We start from the raw sequence: 14,061 nt of genomic DNA on the forward strand, positions 1-14,061 counted from the left end.
TTGTTCAGAGTCTATGGTTGCAAAACCATTTATTACACACACAAAACTGAAATGTAAAACAGCTAAGAATTTAAACTTCGGGTTGCCTCGCGGACAGCGCTAGTTTCAGACAGGTCTCAGCTCGACCTTCGTTTCTTTCAGTCAGCTACTCTAATTGAGCTCAGTCAAAACAACTCAAAGCACGCAGCAGCCGATCAAATAACTGCGCATGTGCTACACAAAACTGTAAGTAGCACCATAATATAATAATAATATAGGAAATTGAAATGTGCATCCGTTTAAGCCTAACGAATTTCCTATGACAGCTCCCAAATTTATCCACAAAATAATTCTGCCCTCCAGCTAAGGGCGGAATATAGAAGCTCAAATTAACCGCGAGTGGAAAATAAGAGAGCTCATGAGCATTTGACTCAAAAATAACGCGAGTATAATCCAGATGCACTGACGGGTTTGTATTGTAAGGTGAAGGCATCTGGTCTGCTAAAGGGGAAGGTGGGTATTCATCCTAAATGCAAGGGACGGTAAAGTCAATTGGGTCAATTGGGTCCTGAATAATAGGTTCATCCATAATATCATCAAAACTATCCCATTTAACCTCAAGACCGTCAAAACTTTTCTCCTCACTCTCCTTATAGCTAGACTCGTCATTAGGGAAGTTCTCAAAGAGAGCTTCCCAGTCGTCCTCACTATCTGTGCAAGAATCATAGAGGGGTTCTAAATTATCCTTATAAAAGGGATTATCAACCACATTAATGGTCTCCTCTATTTCCCCGTCAGTATTTCCTAAAACGGTTTCCAAGGTCTAACCCACCCCCTCATCTGAGTCAACATAAAGAGAGAAATTGGGTTTAAAAGTTTCAGTAACAAACCATTCAAAAAATTCTAATACCTCTTTTACGGGGATTCCTTCGAAATCCCGCTTACCATTAGCCTCGAGGTTTGCTCGCGTAGGGGCATTAATTCCCCGGATGATAGACTGGCATATTTGGAGTCCCGAAAGCATTCCTCGTCTTGGTTCGAGCCACTCCTCCCACCTGTCTATATAAGAACCAAAACTTTCATTCTCTCTCTGCGGCAAGTCAAGAACGAAAGACATGAGAATGGTCTCAAGGAACCGAGGTTCCTTGAGACAAGAAACAGACTAAATAAAAACAGATAAAACTACGCTGCCTCCCCGGCAACGGCGCCAAAATTTGATACGGTCGTTTCTGTACCAAAAATAATACCTAAATACAACTAACAGAAGCTAGCAACAAGTAGGGTCGATCTCCACAGGGAGGCAAGGTATCTATCTATAGTCCGTCTATCTAAGTCACAAATGGGGGTTTTGTAATTGATTTTCTAAACTACAAAAGGTTTAAGGGAAAGAGAAATAGGGAAAGAGCAATAAGGCAGAAAAATAGTAGACAAGTGATCAGATAAAAGAGGTATGTCAGGATTTCGGTTCACCATGGTAGTCTATCGACTCAGCTGCAAATAGCCTAGACAATCTACTGTGAGAAAGATACAAGAAAGGTCCTTCCGGTCCACTTTCTATCCTAGATTTCCGCTAACTTAACTTACGTCCTCATTAGGGTAGTCTAGTGTTCATAGCAGGTCTGTTCATTCCAATATTCCGATCCAGGAACGAAATTAACCAAATTAAGATAATTTAGAAGCATGCATTCAACTAAATTGGTGATACAGTTAAATTGCCATGGGGACAGATTCTCACATATAAATTATCTAGCCTATTCGCTACATCGTCACAATCCTACCATGGATTCCCTAGTCCTAACATAAAAGAGCTTAGCTACTCATATTACTAATGTTGTCAATATTAATAACAATGAATATGCTAACTAAAGACATAATGAAATAACAGAAATTAAGCATAAACTGAGATTAGGGCAGAATAATTAAGATGAAAAAGCAAAGATTAAAGCAAGGAAATAAAAAGATTAAGATTAAAAGGATAAAGAAGATTACACTCACAAGCAATTCCGGCGTAAAGAACAACCAGAAATCCAAGCAAAAGAGATCCAAGAGTAAAGTTACAGTAGAAAGTTTAATGAAGAGATTAAGAGGGTAAGAGCTGCGTTCTAAGAAGATTTGAACCCCTATTAACCTAATTATGAAAGCTTAAATAGGAAAACAAAAGTCTATCCCGAAATTAAGCCCAACACGGGTTAATTAATCCCGCGTAACATCAAAACCACTCGATCGAGTAACTTTACATCACTCGATCGAACAAAATTAAGCTCAAACCACTCGATCGAGTAGAAAATCTACTCGATCGAGTAACCCCTAAAATACAACTACTCGATCGAGTAGAAAAAGGAGTCGATCGAACACAATTGTACTCGATCGAGTACTTTCCAATAAGACAATTCCGCGCGCAGATGAACTTCAAACGGCTGCCATTTCTTCGTTACTTGGGCAAACAGGGCGTTCCCGGTGGCGTTGGAAAGCTAAGAGGACAAGCTTTCATCTCCCTAGAATCACCTTAACATCAGTTGTATAACTCGAGATATGGCTCTTCAAAGTAGGCACTAGCAATTTGATGTTCTTCCTTTGCTCGCCTAGCTATCTTACTTCTTTGCGCATCACAATTAGTAGTTTCCAAGCTCCGACTCAACTCATCTCCTAAATGCATGCGTAGGGACATGTATTAGGCTTGATTATGCTCATCGTCGGTTCATACCTGCAAATAATACAAGACAAACCAAAGTAGACGATTCGGGGGACATTTGTAGCTAAACACTACTAAATATGCATAGAAATGTGTGCAAATGAAGTACAAAATACCTATATAAAATGCACGCATCATGAGTCATCGTCTTCATGGTCTAAAAGAGCGCATCCGAATGTTATTGACTTTTTGTGATTGTCAATCCCAGTGAAAGGCGTGAATTTCATGTTATATTTGTTCGTTCCATAGGTTGGATCAAATGACATAGCATCACCAAACAATGCGTAACATCTGATGGAATCCACATTTGTCCAAAAAATTCTTGTCAAAGCATTGTCAGCATCTGTTTCGTATGCAAATACCAACCCTTTTGTTTCTCTAAGGGTTTCTAAACGAGAGATGAACATATGTCCATCCTTACCATTAAGTAGACACTTTACATTTCTTTGGAAATTCTTGAACTGCATAAGGGAAGCACCCACATTTTCGAAACCCTCTGCTTGTTCCTTGCATAAGTTGTATGTTAAACTAGCCCCGACATTCAATATCGAATTTTGAATGATCAATTGTTTATGATATTCATTCAGATGATTTATATTGTCTGCAAGTTTCTCAAATTCCCTATTTTTGACCGGCGTCACTGGGTGATTGTGACCCTCACGGAATTGTTCAATCTTGTACATTTTTTCATGGAACATGAATTTTATCATTGCTTCACAACCCCACCTTTTAATTTTAGTTATTCTTGTGCCACTTTGCTTATTGGAACTCTCAGCCTCCTCATCACCTGCAACTCCACCCTTTTTCGTACTGGTTTTAGCAGCTTTTGTTTTTCTGTTTCCACTTATTGCATCAGCTTTTGTTTTGTCACCAGTTTCAACGGTTGTTGTTTTTGCATCAGCTTGGGGAGGACGTCTTTTCCTCTTATTAAAACCTTCACGATGGCAAACCATGCATTTTGTTCGAATAATACCATCTTTAAACCTCTTGGTTGAAGACATCCTTGCTTCAAACCCACAAGCAATAGCATAAATTTTATAGAACAACATCGCTGACTCTAAGTCCACAAATGTTTTGCCAACCACGGGTTTAAACTTCTCTTCAATCCTACTTATCCATTGCTCAGTGCCACCCGGTGTGTAAGTTACCAGAGTAGTAGGTGTGGAAATAGTTGGCATTGTAGGGGTTGTTAAGACAGTAGTAGAACCCTCACCACCCTGACCAGAACCAACATTAGAGCAAGGAACCTCACCACAACTGACACGAGGCATCACACTACCCTCTGAGTTGTTGTTGTTGACATTTGAATCAACACCTAAGAAGATAAAAGGTTCACAAAGTCACATCTCACATTCACAAAACAAGGCTTAAGATTCACTAATTAAGGTCTGTGATTCACAAATGAAGGAAGTATAACAAAATGAAGGAAGAGAGCAGAATAGGTGATTCAGAAATAAAGTCTCAGAATATTAACTTCGAGTTACACAAATTAAGCCTTAAGATTCACAAAACAAGGTCTGAGAATCACAAATAAAGAAAAAGAACAAAATAGGTCATTCCTAAAGAAGGGTTCACATTGACAAGGACTGAGATTCACAAGTCCACTTTTTCGTTCAGATTATTAGTTCAGTTTTAATCTTTCCCAGGTTGTATATATTAGTTATTAGTTATTAAGTGTCCAAGTTTCACAAAATAACCTTCTAGTTTCACAAACTAGGGTCTCTGCTTCACAGAAAAAGGAAAAAATAAATTTCATCAGTAACCTTCTAGTCCAGGACAAAATGATTGAGTCACAGGTTAAAACAAATTCAAACGTTTACCAACAAAGATTCACAAGACAAGGCCCAAGATTCACTAAATAAAGGCTGAGATTCACTAAATAAAGTATCAGGATTATTATTTTAAATAGTTAAAAAGATTTTTGTTTCAGATTATTAGTTCACTTTTAATAATGATTTTTTGGTGAAGATTATGAGTTCACTTTTAAGAAAAGGTCAGGTTGTATGTATCAGGATATTTTGATGATTTGTTAATAACACTTCCATTCCCAAGAAAAGGACATTGAACAATCAAGCATTCAATCAAAAAATTTAATATATGGGTAATGCGAATAGGCACTGTTGACAGTTGTGCCAAATACCAGGCCTATGAATATCTAATTTCTGAAACCTAATATTATATCCCAATAACCTCTCTTCTCTCTTCAATAAAACATTTCAAAAAATCCTATTGCACACAATGTCTCATTTATTTGTCTTCTCCTATACTTGTGTTTTGGCGAATGTTCCAGGTTATATGGATCAAGGGCAGTATGTTTGTCGTGACCTCTCTAAATTGGCTGATTGTTTAACAAGCCAAGGTTATGAGATAGAGTCTTTGGTGCCTGTTATGTGCAGGCAGACCTCTCATTTTATGGGATTAGTACTAATTCAATTTGGCACAAATGAAACTAGCTGCAAACAGGCTTTTAAGTTGCGGGAGAAGTTCGAGCAATTTGGGCGGACTAGATCTGAATGGCTGGCTACCTATTCCCGAGTTCAGGGGCCCTTTCTATGGGTTGCATCTAGGCTTGATTCAAAATATTTTAACTACACTCCAGTTTGTAAAAAGGTCCCATATTCATCTAAACACGCAGGAAAATCACTCGCTGATGCAGATGAATGTTGCACCTATAGCTATATCAATATTGCTCTATGTGCATTGCCTCGAACAAATAGGGGTACTTGATAAACTAAACAAATATCATATCTTGCTTAATTTTTCAGCTTTTTATTTAATTAGCAGCTTTATTTTATTTTATTTTTGAATGTTGTTGTTTAGTTAATTCGAGATTTTTAAGTTTGCTGAATATTACTTATGTTTTAATTACAAAATAAGGTCTAAGATTCACCAAATAAGTAAAAGAGCAGAAAAGGTGATTCTAACCACTTATGATGACTAAGTTTCACAAAAAAAGTTCTAAGATTCACTAAACAAGGTCTGAGATTCATAAAACAAGGTCTGAGATTCACCAAACACTACTACAAATACAGGCAACCACAACGGCCCTTTAACAACGCTTATTCACGAAAATCATCAAAACACGTTGTAGAATTTATTCCGCGAATTTTACCAAACTTAATTACAACGGTTATGTGTTGTTAACCGTTGTTATTGGTTTTAACAACGGGTCATACTTAAACAACCGTTGTTAATGAAAAAACTAATAACAACGGTTAAATTTTAACCGTTGTTAATGGTTTGGCGCCAAATTAGTGAAAAGTAATCACAACGGTTATATTAGAACCCGTTTTTAATACGTTTTAACAACGGTTGTAGACTCAATAACCGTTGTTATTAATATTATGAAAATCTTAAGAACAACATATTGCTTTATTCTGCTATACGCTACAAACACAAACACAAGCTAATACTACTACTATATCATCCTCCATTCCTCCCTGACCGTCTCTCTGTCTTCATCTCCGTCACTGTTGTCACGTCTTCTCTCCCTCATCGTGTTTATCAATCAGGTATATATATGTTTCTTAGCAACGCTTATAACTAGATATAGGATTTTTTGGGTTATTATCTAATTTGTTGATAATTTAGCTTAATTGCTTTCCTGAATTTCGTTTATTTGTTTGCCTATTATTGTATTTTCTGAATTAGTTGCCTATTATTACGAATGTAGAATAATGACTCGAACTTGGATGATTGATGCAAATATGAGTGACCGCACCTACAAGGATGGTTTAGCTGAATTTTATGAATTCGTTTCGAACAATTTGAAAGGTTCTTCTAGTATTGCATGTCCTTGTGAAAGATGTGGTAATATTAGCTATATGGCTTTTCCGGACGTTAAAATACACCTAGAAAAGTGGAGATTTAGTCGATCCTATACACTTTGGATTTTTCATGGGGAATCATTAGAGGAAGAGAATAACTCTGAAGAAGATGTTGTTGAGGTACACAAAAGGCTAACTGATGATCCTGAGTTTGCCGAGTTTTTTGAGTTGGAAGAGTTGGAAGTAGAGAAGTTGAATGTTGGGTCTATAGATAATGAAGAGAATGATGATGAGTCCATTGCTTTTGAAGATGTAGGTGATGACACTAGTAATTGGGATGACCTTAACAACATGTATGAGAAGTTGTGTGAGTCCGAAGCACCTCTCGTATCTGGTTGTAAGTTCACAAAAATGTCTACTGTGGTGAAGTTGTATAATATCAAGGGGGCAAATGGGGTGAGTGACACGTGTTTCACTAATTTTTTAGCCTTGATAAAGGAGTTGCTTCCTGATGGTAATGTTCTACCTGTTAAGACATATGAGGCGAAAAAACTAATAAGAGGAGTGGGTATGAAATATGAGAAAATACATGCATGTCCAAATGATTGCATATTGTATCGGAAATTATATCAAAACTTAACCAATTGCCCTAAATGTTTGGAGTGGCGTTATAAGGATAAGGAAGGGATCCCGGCTAAGGTGTTGTGGTATTTTCCATTGATACCAAGAGTCATATGGATTTATGCGAATCCCGATGATGCAAAAATGTTAACTTGGCATGAAACAGGAAGAATAAATGATGGAAAGCTAAGACACCCGGCAGATGGTAAGCAATGGAAATCGTTCGACGCTAAGTATCCCGAGTTCGGCAATGAACCTAGAAACTTACGTCTAGCGCTGTCCACTGATGGAATGAACCCACACGGAAACATGAGTAGCCAACATAGTACTTGGCCAGTAGTGTTGGCTATTTATAACTTATCTCCATATGTGTGCATGAAAAGAAAGTATTTGATGTTGTCGTTGTTAATTTCCGGCCCTAAACAACCTGGAAATGATATAGATGTCTATTTGGAACCTCTTCTAGATGATTTGCGATTGTTGTGGGATAGTGGGATAGAAGTATTTGATGCATATAAGAACGAAACTTTCAATTTGAGAGCGATGTTATTGTGTACAATAACCGACTATCCGGCTTATGGCGACCTTTACGGGCACACAGTTCATGGGAAAGAGGCTTGTCCATTGTGTGGGGAGGATATCGAGTCCGAATACTTGAAGTCTTCTCGTAAGTATGTGTATATGGGAAATAGGAGGTTCTTGTATCATGACCATTGTTATCGCATGATGCGAAAGCATTCAATGGAAGACAAGAACTTCGTCAACCTCCTAGAATTTTGAGTGGGCATGAAGTTTATCGGAAAGTAAAGCATATTGAGATAGATTATGGGAAGAAGAGCGGCTCTAAATTGTCTACTCGTGGGTATAAGAAAAGATCCATATTTTTTGATAAACTTCCATATTGGCACGACTGGAGGTCGAGGCATTGCCTCGATTTCATGCACATTGAGAAAAATGTCCGTGATAATATTATCAATACCCTTCTGAATGTTCCTGGTAAAATAAAGGATAACGCTGCAGCTAGGGAAGATATGAAAATGATGGGTATTAGGCTAGAGTTGGCACCACGGAAGAGAGGTAATCGTACATTTTTACCGCCAGTGACTTTTACCCTTTCACGGAATGAGAGAAAAGAGTTATGTGCATGCTTGAATGGAATTAAAGTGCCACATGGTTATTCGTCGAACATCAAAAGCCTAGTGTCGATGCAAGACCTAAAACTCACCGGGTTAAAGTCACATGATTGTCACACTTTGATGCAACAATTACTACCGTGGCTATTCATTCCATTTTACGAAAAGGTAAGATATGCTATAACTAGATTCTGTCTCTTCTTCCAGTCCATATGCGAGAAAGTCATCGATCCCGATGACGCGGATTCATTGCGGGACCTCGTTGTAACCTCTCTTTGTCGAGTTGGAAATGTATTTTCCACCCTCTTTCTTCACTATCATGATTCATCCGACCATTCACTTGGTTAGGGAGATTTTGTACCTTGGGCCCGTGTACTTGAGATACCAGTATCCTTTCGAAAGATTGATGAAAGTCTACAAGGACTATACATCTAATCGGTATCGTCCAGGAAGGTTGTATTCTTTGAACGCGCTATTTTAGACGAAGCTCTTTCATATTGTTACGCTCATCTCTCCCCCGAGGAGTTGATTGGCGTTCCTAAGAATCGTCATAGTGACTGGATGACCGGAAAAGGTATTAGGGGCGGGTTGAAAAAATTGTGACACGTGAAATGTTGCATTTAGCACACATGTATGTGCTAAACAACGAATATGAGGTGCAACCTTATATTCAACAACACAAAGATGAGCTCAAATACGATCACCAAAACAAGACCGAGAAGTGGATTGCGAACAAGCATACGAAGACGTTTCCAGAGTGGTTTAGGAATATTGTCTTACGTGTCTTGATCAAACTGGTGATGACATGTCTCCTAGGTTACAACGTCTTGGTTTAGGTCCAAATGCCAGGGTCACCTTTTACAACAGTTTTGCCATTAATGGATATACTTTTTACACCGGCGAGCAAGATGAGTTGAGCACAATGCAAAATAGTGGTGTGAGTTCGGAATTTGAGGCAATGCACTTTGCTACTTCAAAAGATAAAAAGCCTATTTGGGGAAAATGCCTTTATTATGGTGTTATTCAAGAAATATTGGTACTAGATTACATTGATTTCACAATGCCTTTGTTTCGATGTAATTGGGTTGATAACAACATCCATTGTGTCCGAAAGGATAAGATGGGATTTACGTTGGTCAAGCTGGGTAAGGTTGGCAATAATAAGGATGATCCTTTCATAATGGCATCCCAAGCTAAACAAGTGTTCTATGTCACCGATCCTATGGATAAGAAGTGGTCGTTGTCTTTGTCTATAAGGAGTAGAAGGAGTAGTCCATCCGATAATGGTGATGATGATCGGGATGTCGTTTTTGAGGGAATGGATCAGTCTACCACTGTATCTTATTTCGACGATGTTGACACTGATCATGAGGACACCGAAAGCATCTATATGCGTGATGACCATGGTGAAGGTATTTGGGTTAACGAAGAAACTATGACATCCAAGAAACGCGCCCCGATCCCGAGATAGTCCATCGGGACACGGTATATGCATGCATCTTTGGTGTTGTCTTATTTTCTTGATCTTATTATTAGATGTGGATCTTTGGTGTTGAAAATTGAATAATGTTGCAAAGTATATGGTGCTTCTCATTATTCGAGTATGTATTGTTCTGAGTTTGACCGTAATGGAATTACGATAATTTTTTAAAAAAAAAACGTTCAACAATAACAACGGTTATATTTAAATTACCCGTTGTTAATACTTTCAACAACGGGTGTAGTATCTCTACCCATTGTCAATGATTTTTTTGACATATTTCATTTTGGCGCAAATTTGGTGAAAATATATTACAACGGGTATATTTTAACCGTTGTAATAAACTTTTGACAACGGTTGACTTTTATTGACCCGTTGTTATTAACATATAACAATGGTTCTTCTTTGAGCACCCGTTGTCAATAGTTTGTCTTAATAAAAAACTAATATAGAAACCCATACAGCATGCCATACACAAACACACACAACATTATTAGTTCAACCGTTGGTATCCTATGTTAATTCTTCTCTCTTCCTCGCTTTTTACATTCTCGTTGCGGCCGTCGCTTGATTTCCGACGCCTTGATTCCGTTGCCTTCCCTTATCATCCTGCTCGTTCTCTTTATCATCATCATCAACAGGTATGTTCACTTTAATTTTGTGTTTCGTCATTAGAGTTTTAAGACGATCATCTTGTTTCTTTTTCATACATCTGTTTGTTTTTCGTCTTCTTTGTTATCTTTATCATCCCGCATCATCTAATTCACTCCTCTTATTAGGGTTTAGGATTTTAGAAGCTCAATCTGTTGTTTTAAATTTTCATTCCTATTAGGGTTTAGGGTTTTAGATAATACTCTGCATGTACGTTGTTAAGTTGTTCATTTCATATATCATTCATATTTGGGTTTTAGGATTATCATGGGTGAAAAACGTAAAAGAAGTCAAAAGAATAATGAGCCTGGTGATAATAAGCCTGGTGAGAGGGATGCTACGAAGTGCCGAGAAAGTCCTTGCAGCTATAGCCGCTAAAAGCAGTAGTTCCAAATAACATGGAGTGAGATGGGTTTCCCTCTTTTGGTCCAAATGCGGGTCTTTTCTCCAGTTGGATTAGTACTTGCACAAGACAGTTTGTGCCTATCCATTTAGGTGATTTCAGAACTTTGAATCCAAAATTGGCGGAGTTATACTTGGCTCGTGTAAAGGAAAGCTTTATTATACCCGATAAAAGCCATGATGAGTATTTAATGCATAAGGCAGCTGATGTCCATAGGCAGTGGAGGTGTGGCGTTGCTAGGGATTGGTTGTATGTGGACAAGGCAACGGGGGAGATGCGTAAGAGCCCACCGGAAAACAAGTGTCCCACCATCAAGCAGGAACAATGGGATCTTTTCAAAAAGATGAGAACTGCGAGAAGTTTGGGTTAAATATCCTCGCCTTTTAACGATTTACCTATCATTTTTTTAATTAATGAGTCCTTTATATAATCTTTTTATTATCTCATCTACTTGCACTTTTATATAATTATTTGAAGGCCGTTAGCAGAAGAAATCGTGCTAACATTTCATGCAAGAAGGGGAAATTCTATGGTTCTCGAGGCGATTCTGAGAAAGATAGAAGAGGACCTCGTAAGTAGCATGCATTATTCCCTGTGAGACTTTATTTTTTTAATCACACTTGGACTTGCATTGATACACATTTACGTGTATAAATGTTACCATATTAATGTGTAGGTGGCAAAGGGAGTGAAAGAGGTGGATCGGCATGTAACTAATAAAGAAGGGCACACGCCTAAAGGATCCCGGTCGTCGCGTGACAAATATGATGAGGAAGTTTTGGCCAACATAGTAAGCATTATTTTATTAAGACGAGTTCATTACTAACTTTATTATTTTAGTCACAAATATAATTTGAAGTTTATTTAATATATTATAGGACAACGTATTGAAAGAGGTAGAAGAAGGGAAATTCACTCCCAGTGGTCGTAATGACGTTCTTGCTAGAGCGATCGGCCGACCCGAACATCCAGGTCGTTTGAGGGGCGTCCCGTTACAGGTTGGAGTAACGAAATATTATGGGAAAACTGCCCAGATAAAGAAGAAAAGGAAGACTAAGTCTGAGAAGGCTGACATGGTAACATTTATTCTATTATTTTCATTTAAGTTCAATTCACATGTACCATGCCTTCTTATTATTTTGCTCGTCCCTATACATGTGTCTTTGCAAACATGCCTTTTCATGAGCAAGGTGGACAAGCAGTATGTAAAAGTTTCAGTAGGCTTAAGTCTGTTTTAGTTGAAATGGGTTATCCTGTAGCTAGAGTGAAGCCTGTATGGGGTCTTGAGGGGTTTAGGAAGGTCGTATTGGTGGAGTTCGGTACTCAGGCTTGCCATTGTCATGCTGCTTTCAAACTTGCGAAGATGTTTGCACTTAAGGGTCGTTCTCGTGATGATTTCTTTATGCAAGATGTGGGTGATGGTCGTAACCCTTATGGTTGGGTAGGTATTAGTGATGATGATAAATATTACTTTACCAGGCCTATTGATTGGGTTCAGGTTCCATATGCTGTTAGGTTTGAGGCAGAAGTTGATGCGAATGCTGAAGATCATGACGTGTATAATGCAGTTGTTGCGGTTATCCGTTCTATTTATCCTTGAATAATGTCTGTTGTAGTCTGCCTTTTTAAGGTTTTATTGCTTCTGTTGTTATGGATGTTGTTGTAGTGTGCCTTATATATATGGATGTAGCGGCTGCCATTTTTTTTCCCTGTAGGTCTCCTCTTTGTAGTTGTCTCAGTGGTTATTATAATGTAATGTGTGCCATTTCGATCAGTTTTTTAATGACGGCTAGCTTTCCTTCTTTTACTTGTCCTTTCTCTGATGCTTTCTAGACGAATTTTTTCTGTTTGAAATGTCACTAGATACTTATGATCTCGTTATCTCAAGCAAATCATTGAGAGGTCCATATTTGGCTAATAAACATCTAGAAAATAATATAATTGGGGAAATAATGCTGATTAATTAGCATATTCAATTAATGGTGCTATATATTGTGCAGTACATTCTCAAGTTCTGTTTGAGTATATGTAGCAATAATTGTATGCCTGTCTGAGATTTTGATTGTCATATTGCAGCAAGTCTGCTTCATATGCCTGACTACTGTGAAGCCACATGAGTGTTGCTTAGTCAATTATTGTGCATGTGGTTGGAGTTTGGTTTACTTAGAGGAACGAAGTGGGATTGATTTGGTTAGTTTGGTGTACGAACAAAGACTGGTTTATAAATGCTGAGTTGCTGATGCACTGATGATGTTATAGTTTATGAGGTTCTGGCAGTCAAGGTGTGTGCTTTGAGGTTCACCGAGACTGCTCATGCTCGCATTAAGAAGGCGGGTGGTAAATGCCTCATTTTTCATAAATCAGCTGGCTCTTAAAGCTCCTCTTGGCGAGTACATGGTATTTACTCTTTATTCACATTTTCAAGTTGTTGCAAGTTTAGAGTAGGAAATAAAATAGTAGGCAACTTACCTTAATTGTCATCTGTTACATGAACAAAGCAACTATTACCATAAATTGTTATATGAACAAAGCATGAATAGATTGCTAACATTAAGATTAAACCTTGTTATCTTACGATAAGAGATTAATGATTTAGTTTAAAAGAAGATGATTTCACTAATACTTCCCTGTCGATTTTTGCCTACAAATGAATATGAATCAATGTGACCTGCTTTATAAGTTTTTCTGAAAGTATCATGCAAATGCTATCTTTGACGATGACAAGGCTGTTGGTCAAACTGAAATTTCATCAGAAGTTGCAATGTGTGTGTGCAGGTTATTTGGTCCTCTGAGTGTAGCAATGAGGGAATGGGTTCGTCTTCGCTTGAACAGTGTCAGATAACTTGATTTTTGGGCCACTATTCTTGGGTTGTCAAAGATTGTCGCGGTTTACGAATTATCAGATGGCTAAGACATAAGTGTAAGGTATGATGATTTTTTAGTTTACACTTTATTTTTTGCTTTTGCTGCTGCTAGCTAACACATAAAACCTTAAATTTATTTAAGAAAGATTCTTTTATTACATGCATAGGTAGCAGAGCTGCGACAATTGGAAAGCTTTATTCTTGCCAATTGAACGTAGTGTCTGTGGTGTTCATACAATGTTTGTTGCTTGTTATATTATAAGATAACTTTGATTACCATATTTCCAAGTTACAGCTATCATTAGAAGAGGAGGAAGGTTCAACTTCTCTTCGTCTTTGTTCCCTTTGCCTTTCATCAATTACTGCCTCAACATGATCTGTATAAATACCCAGCATTGTGATTTCACCTTGTTCTTCTTGTGGCCTCAGCACAATTTGACCTCCTCGAGAACAGAGGTCAACCACCACATG

The 14,061-nt window shown here is 37.9% G+C and overlaps 1 protein-coding gene across 1 annotated transcript; it reads right to left on the reverse strand.

Moving 5' to 3' along the window:
- Positions 1–2,805: 2,805 nt before the first annotated feature.
- Positions 2,806–3,942, reverse strand: LOC141613693 (protein FAR1-RELATED SEQUENCE 5-like). The gene is made up of 2 exons (XM_074432438.1): positions 3,398–3,942; positions 2,806–3,292 (listed from the first exon to the last, which is right to left on the reverse strand). The coding sequence occupies exons 1-2, from the start codon at positions 3,940–3,942 to the stop codon at positions 2,806–2,808; spliced, it is 1,032 nt and encodes a 343-aa protein (XP_074288539.1).
- Between the last annotated feature and the right edge of the window lie 10,119 nt (positions 3,943–14,061).

This window comes from Silene latifolia, chromosome 11 (genome assembly GCF_048544455.1).
Source record: "Silene latifolia isolate original U9 population chromosome 11, ASM4854445v1, whole genome shotgun sequence".
NCBI classification, from domain to species: Eukaryota; Viridiplantae; Streptophyta; class Magnoliopsida; order Caryophyllales; family Caryophyllaceae; genus Silene; species Silene latifolia.

What these genes read in the sequence shown, in the direction of transcription:
- LOC141613693 (XM_074432438.1), bottom strand. Translation starts at nt 3,942, where the DNA reads ATGCCTCGTGTCAGTTGTGGTGAGGTTCCTTGCTCTAATGTTGGTTCT. An exon ending in AGAATAACTAAAATTAAAAG is followed by an intron (nt 3,293 to 3,397) that starts GTGGGGTTGTGA and finishes GGTCAAAAATAG; the next exon opens with GGAATTTGAGAAACTTGCAG.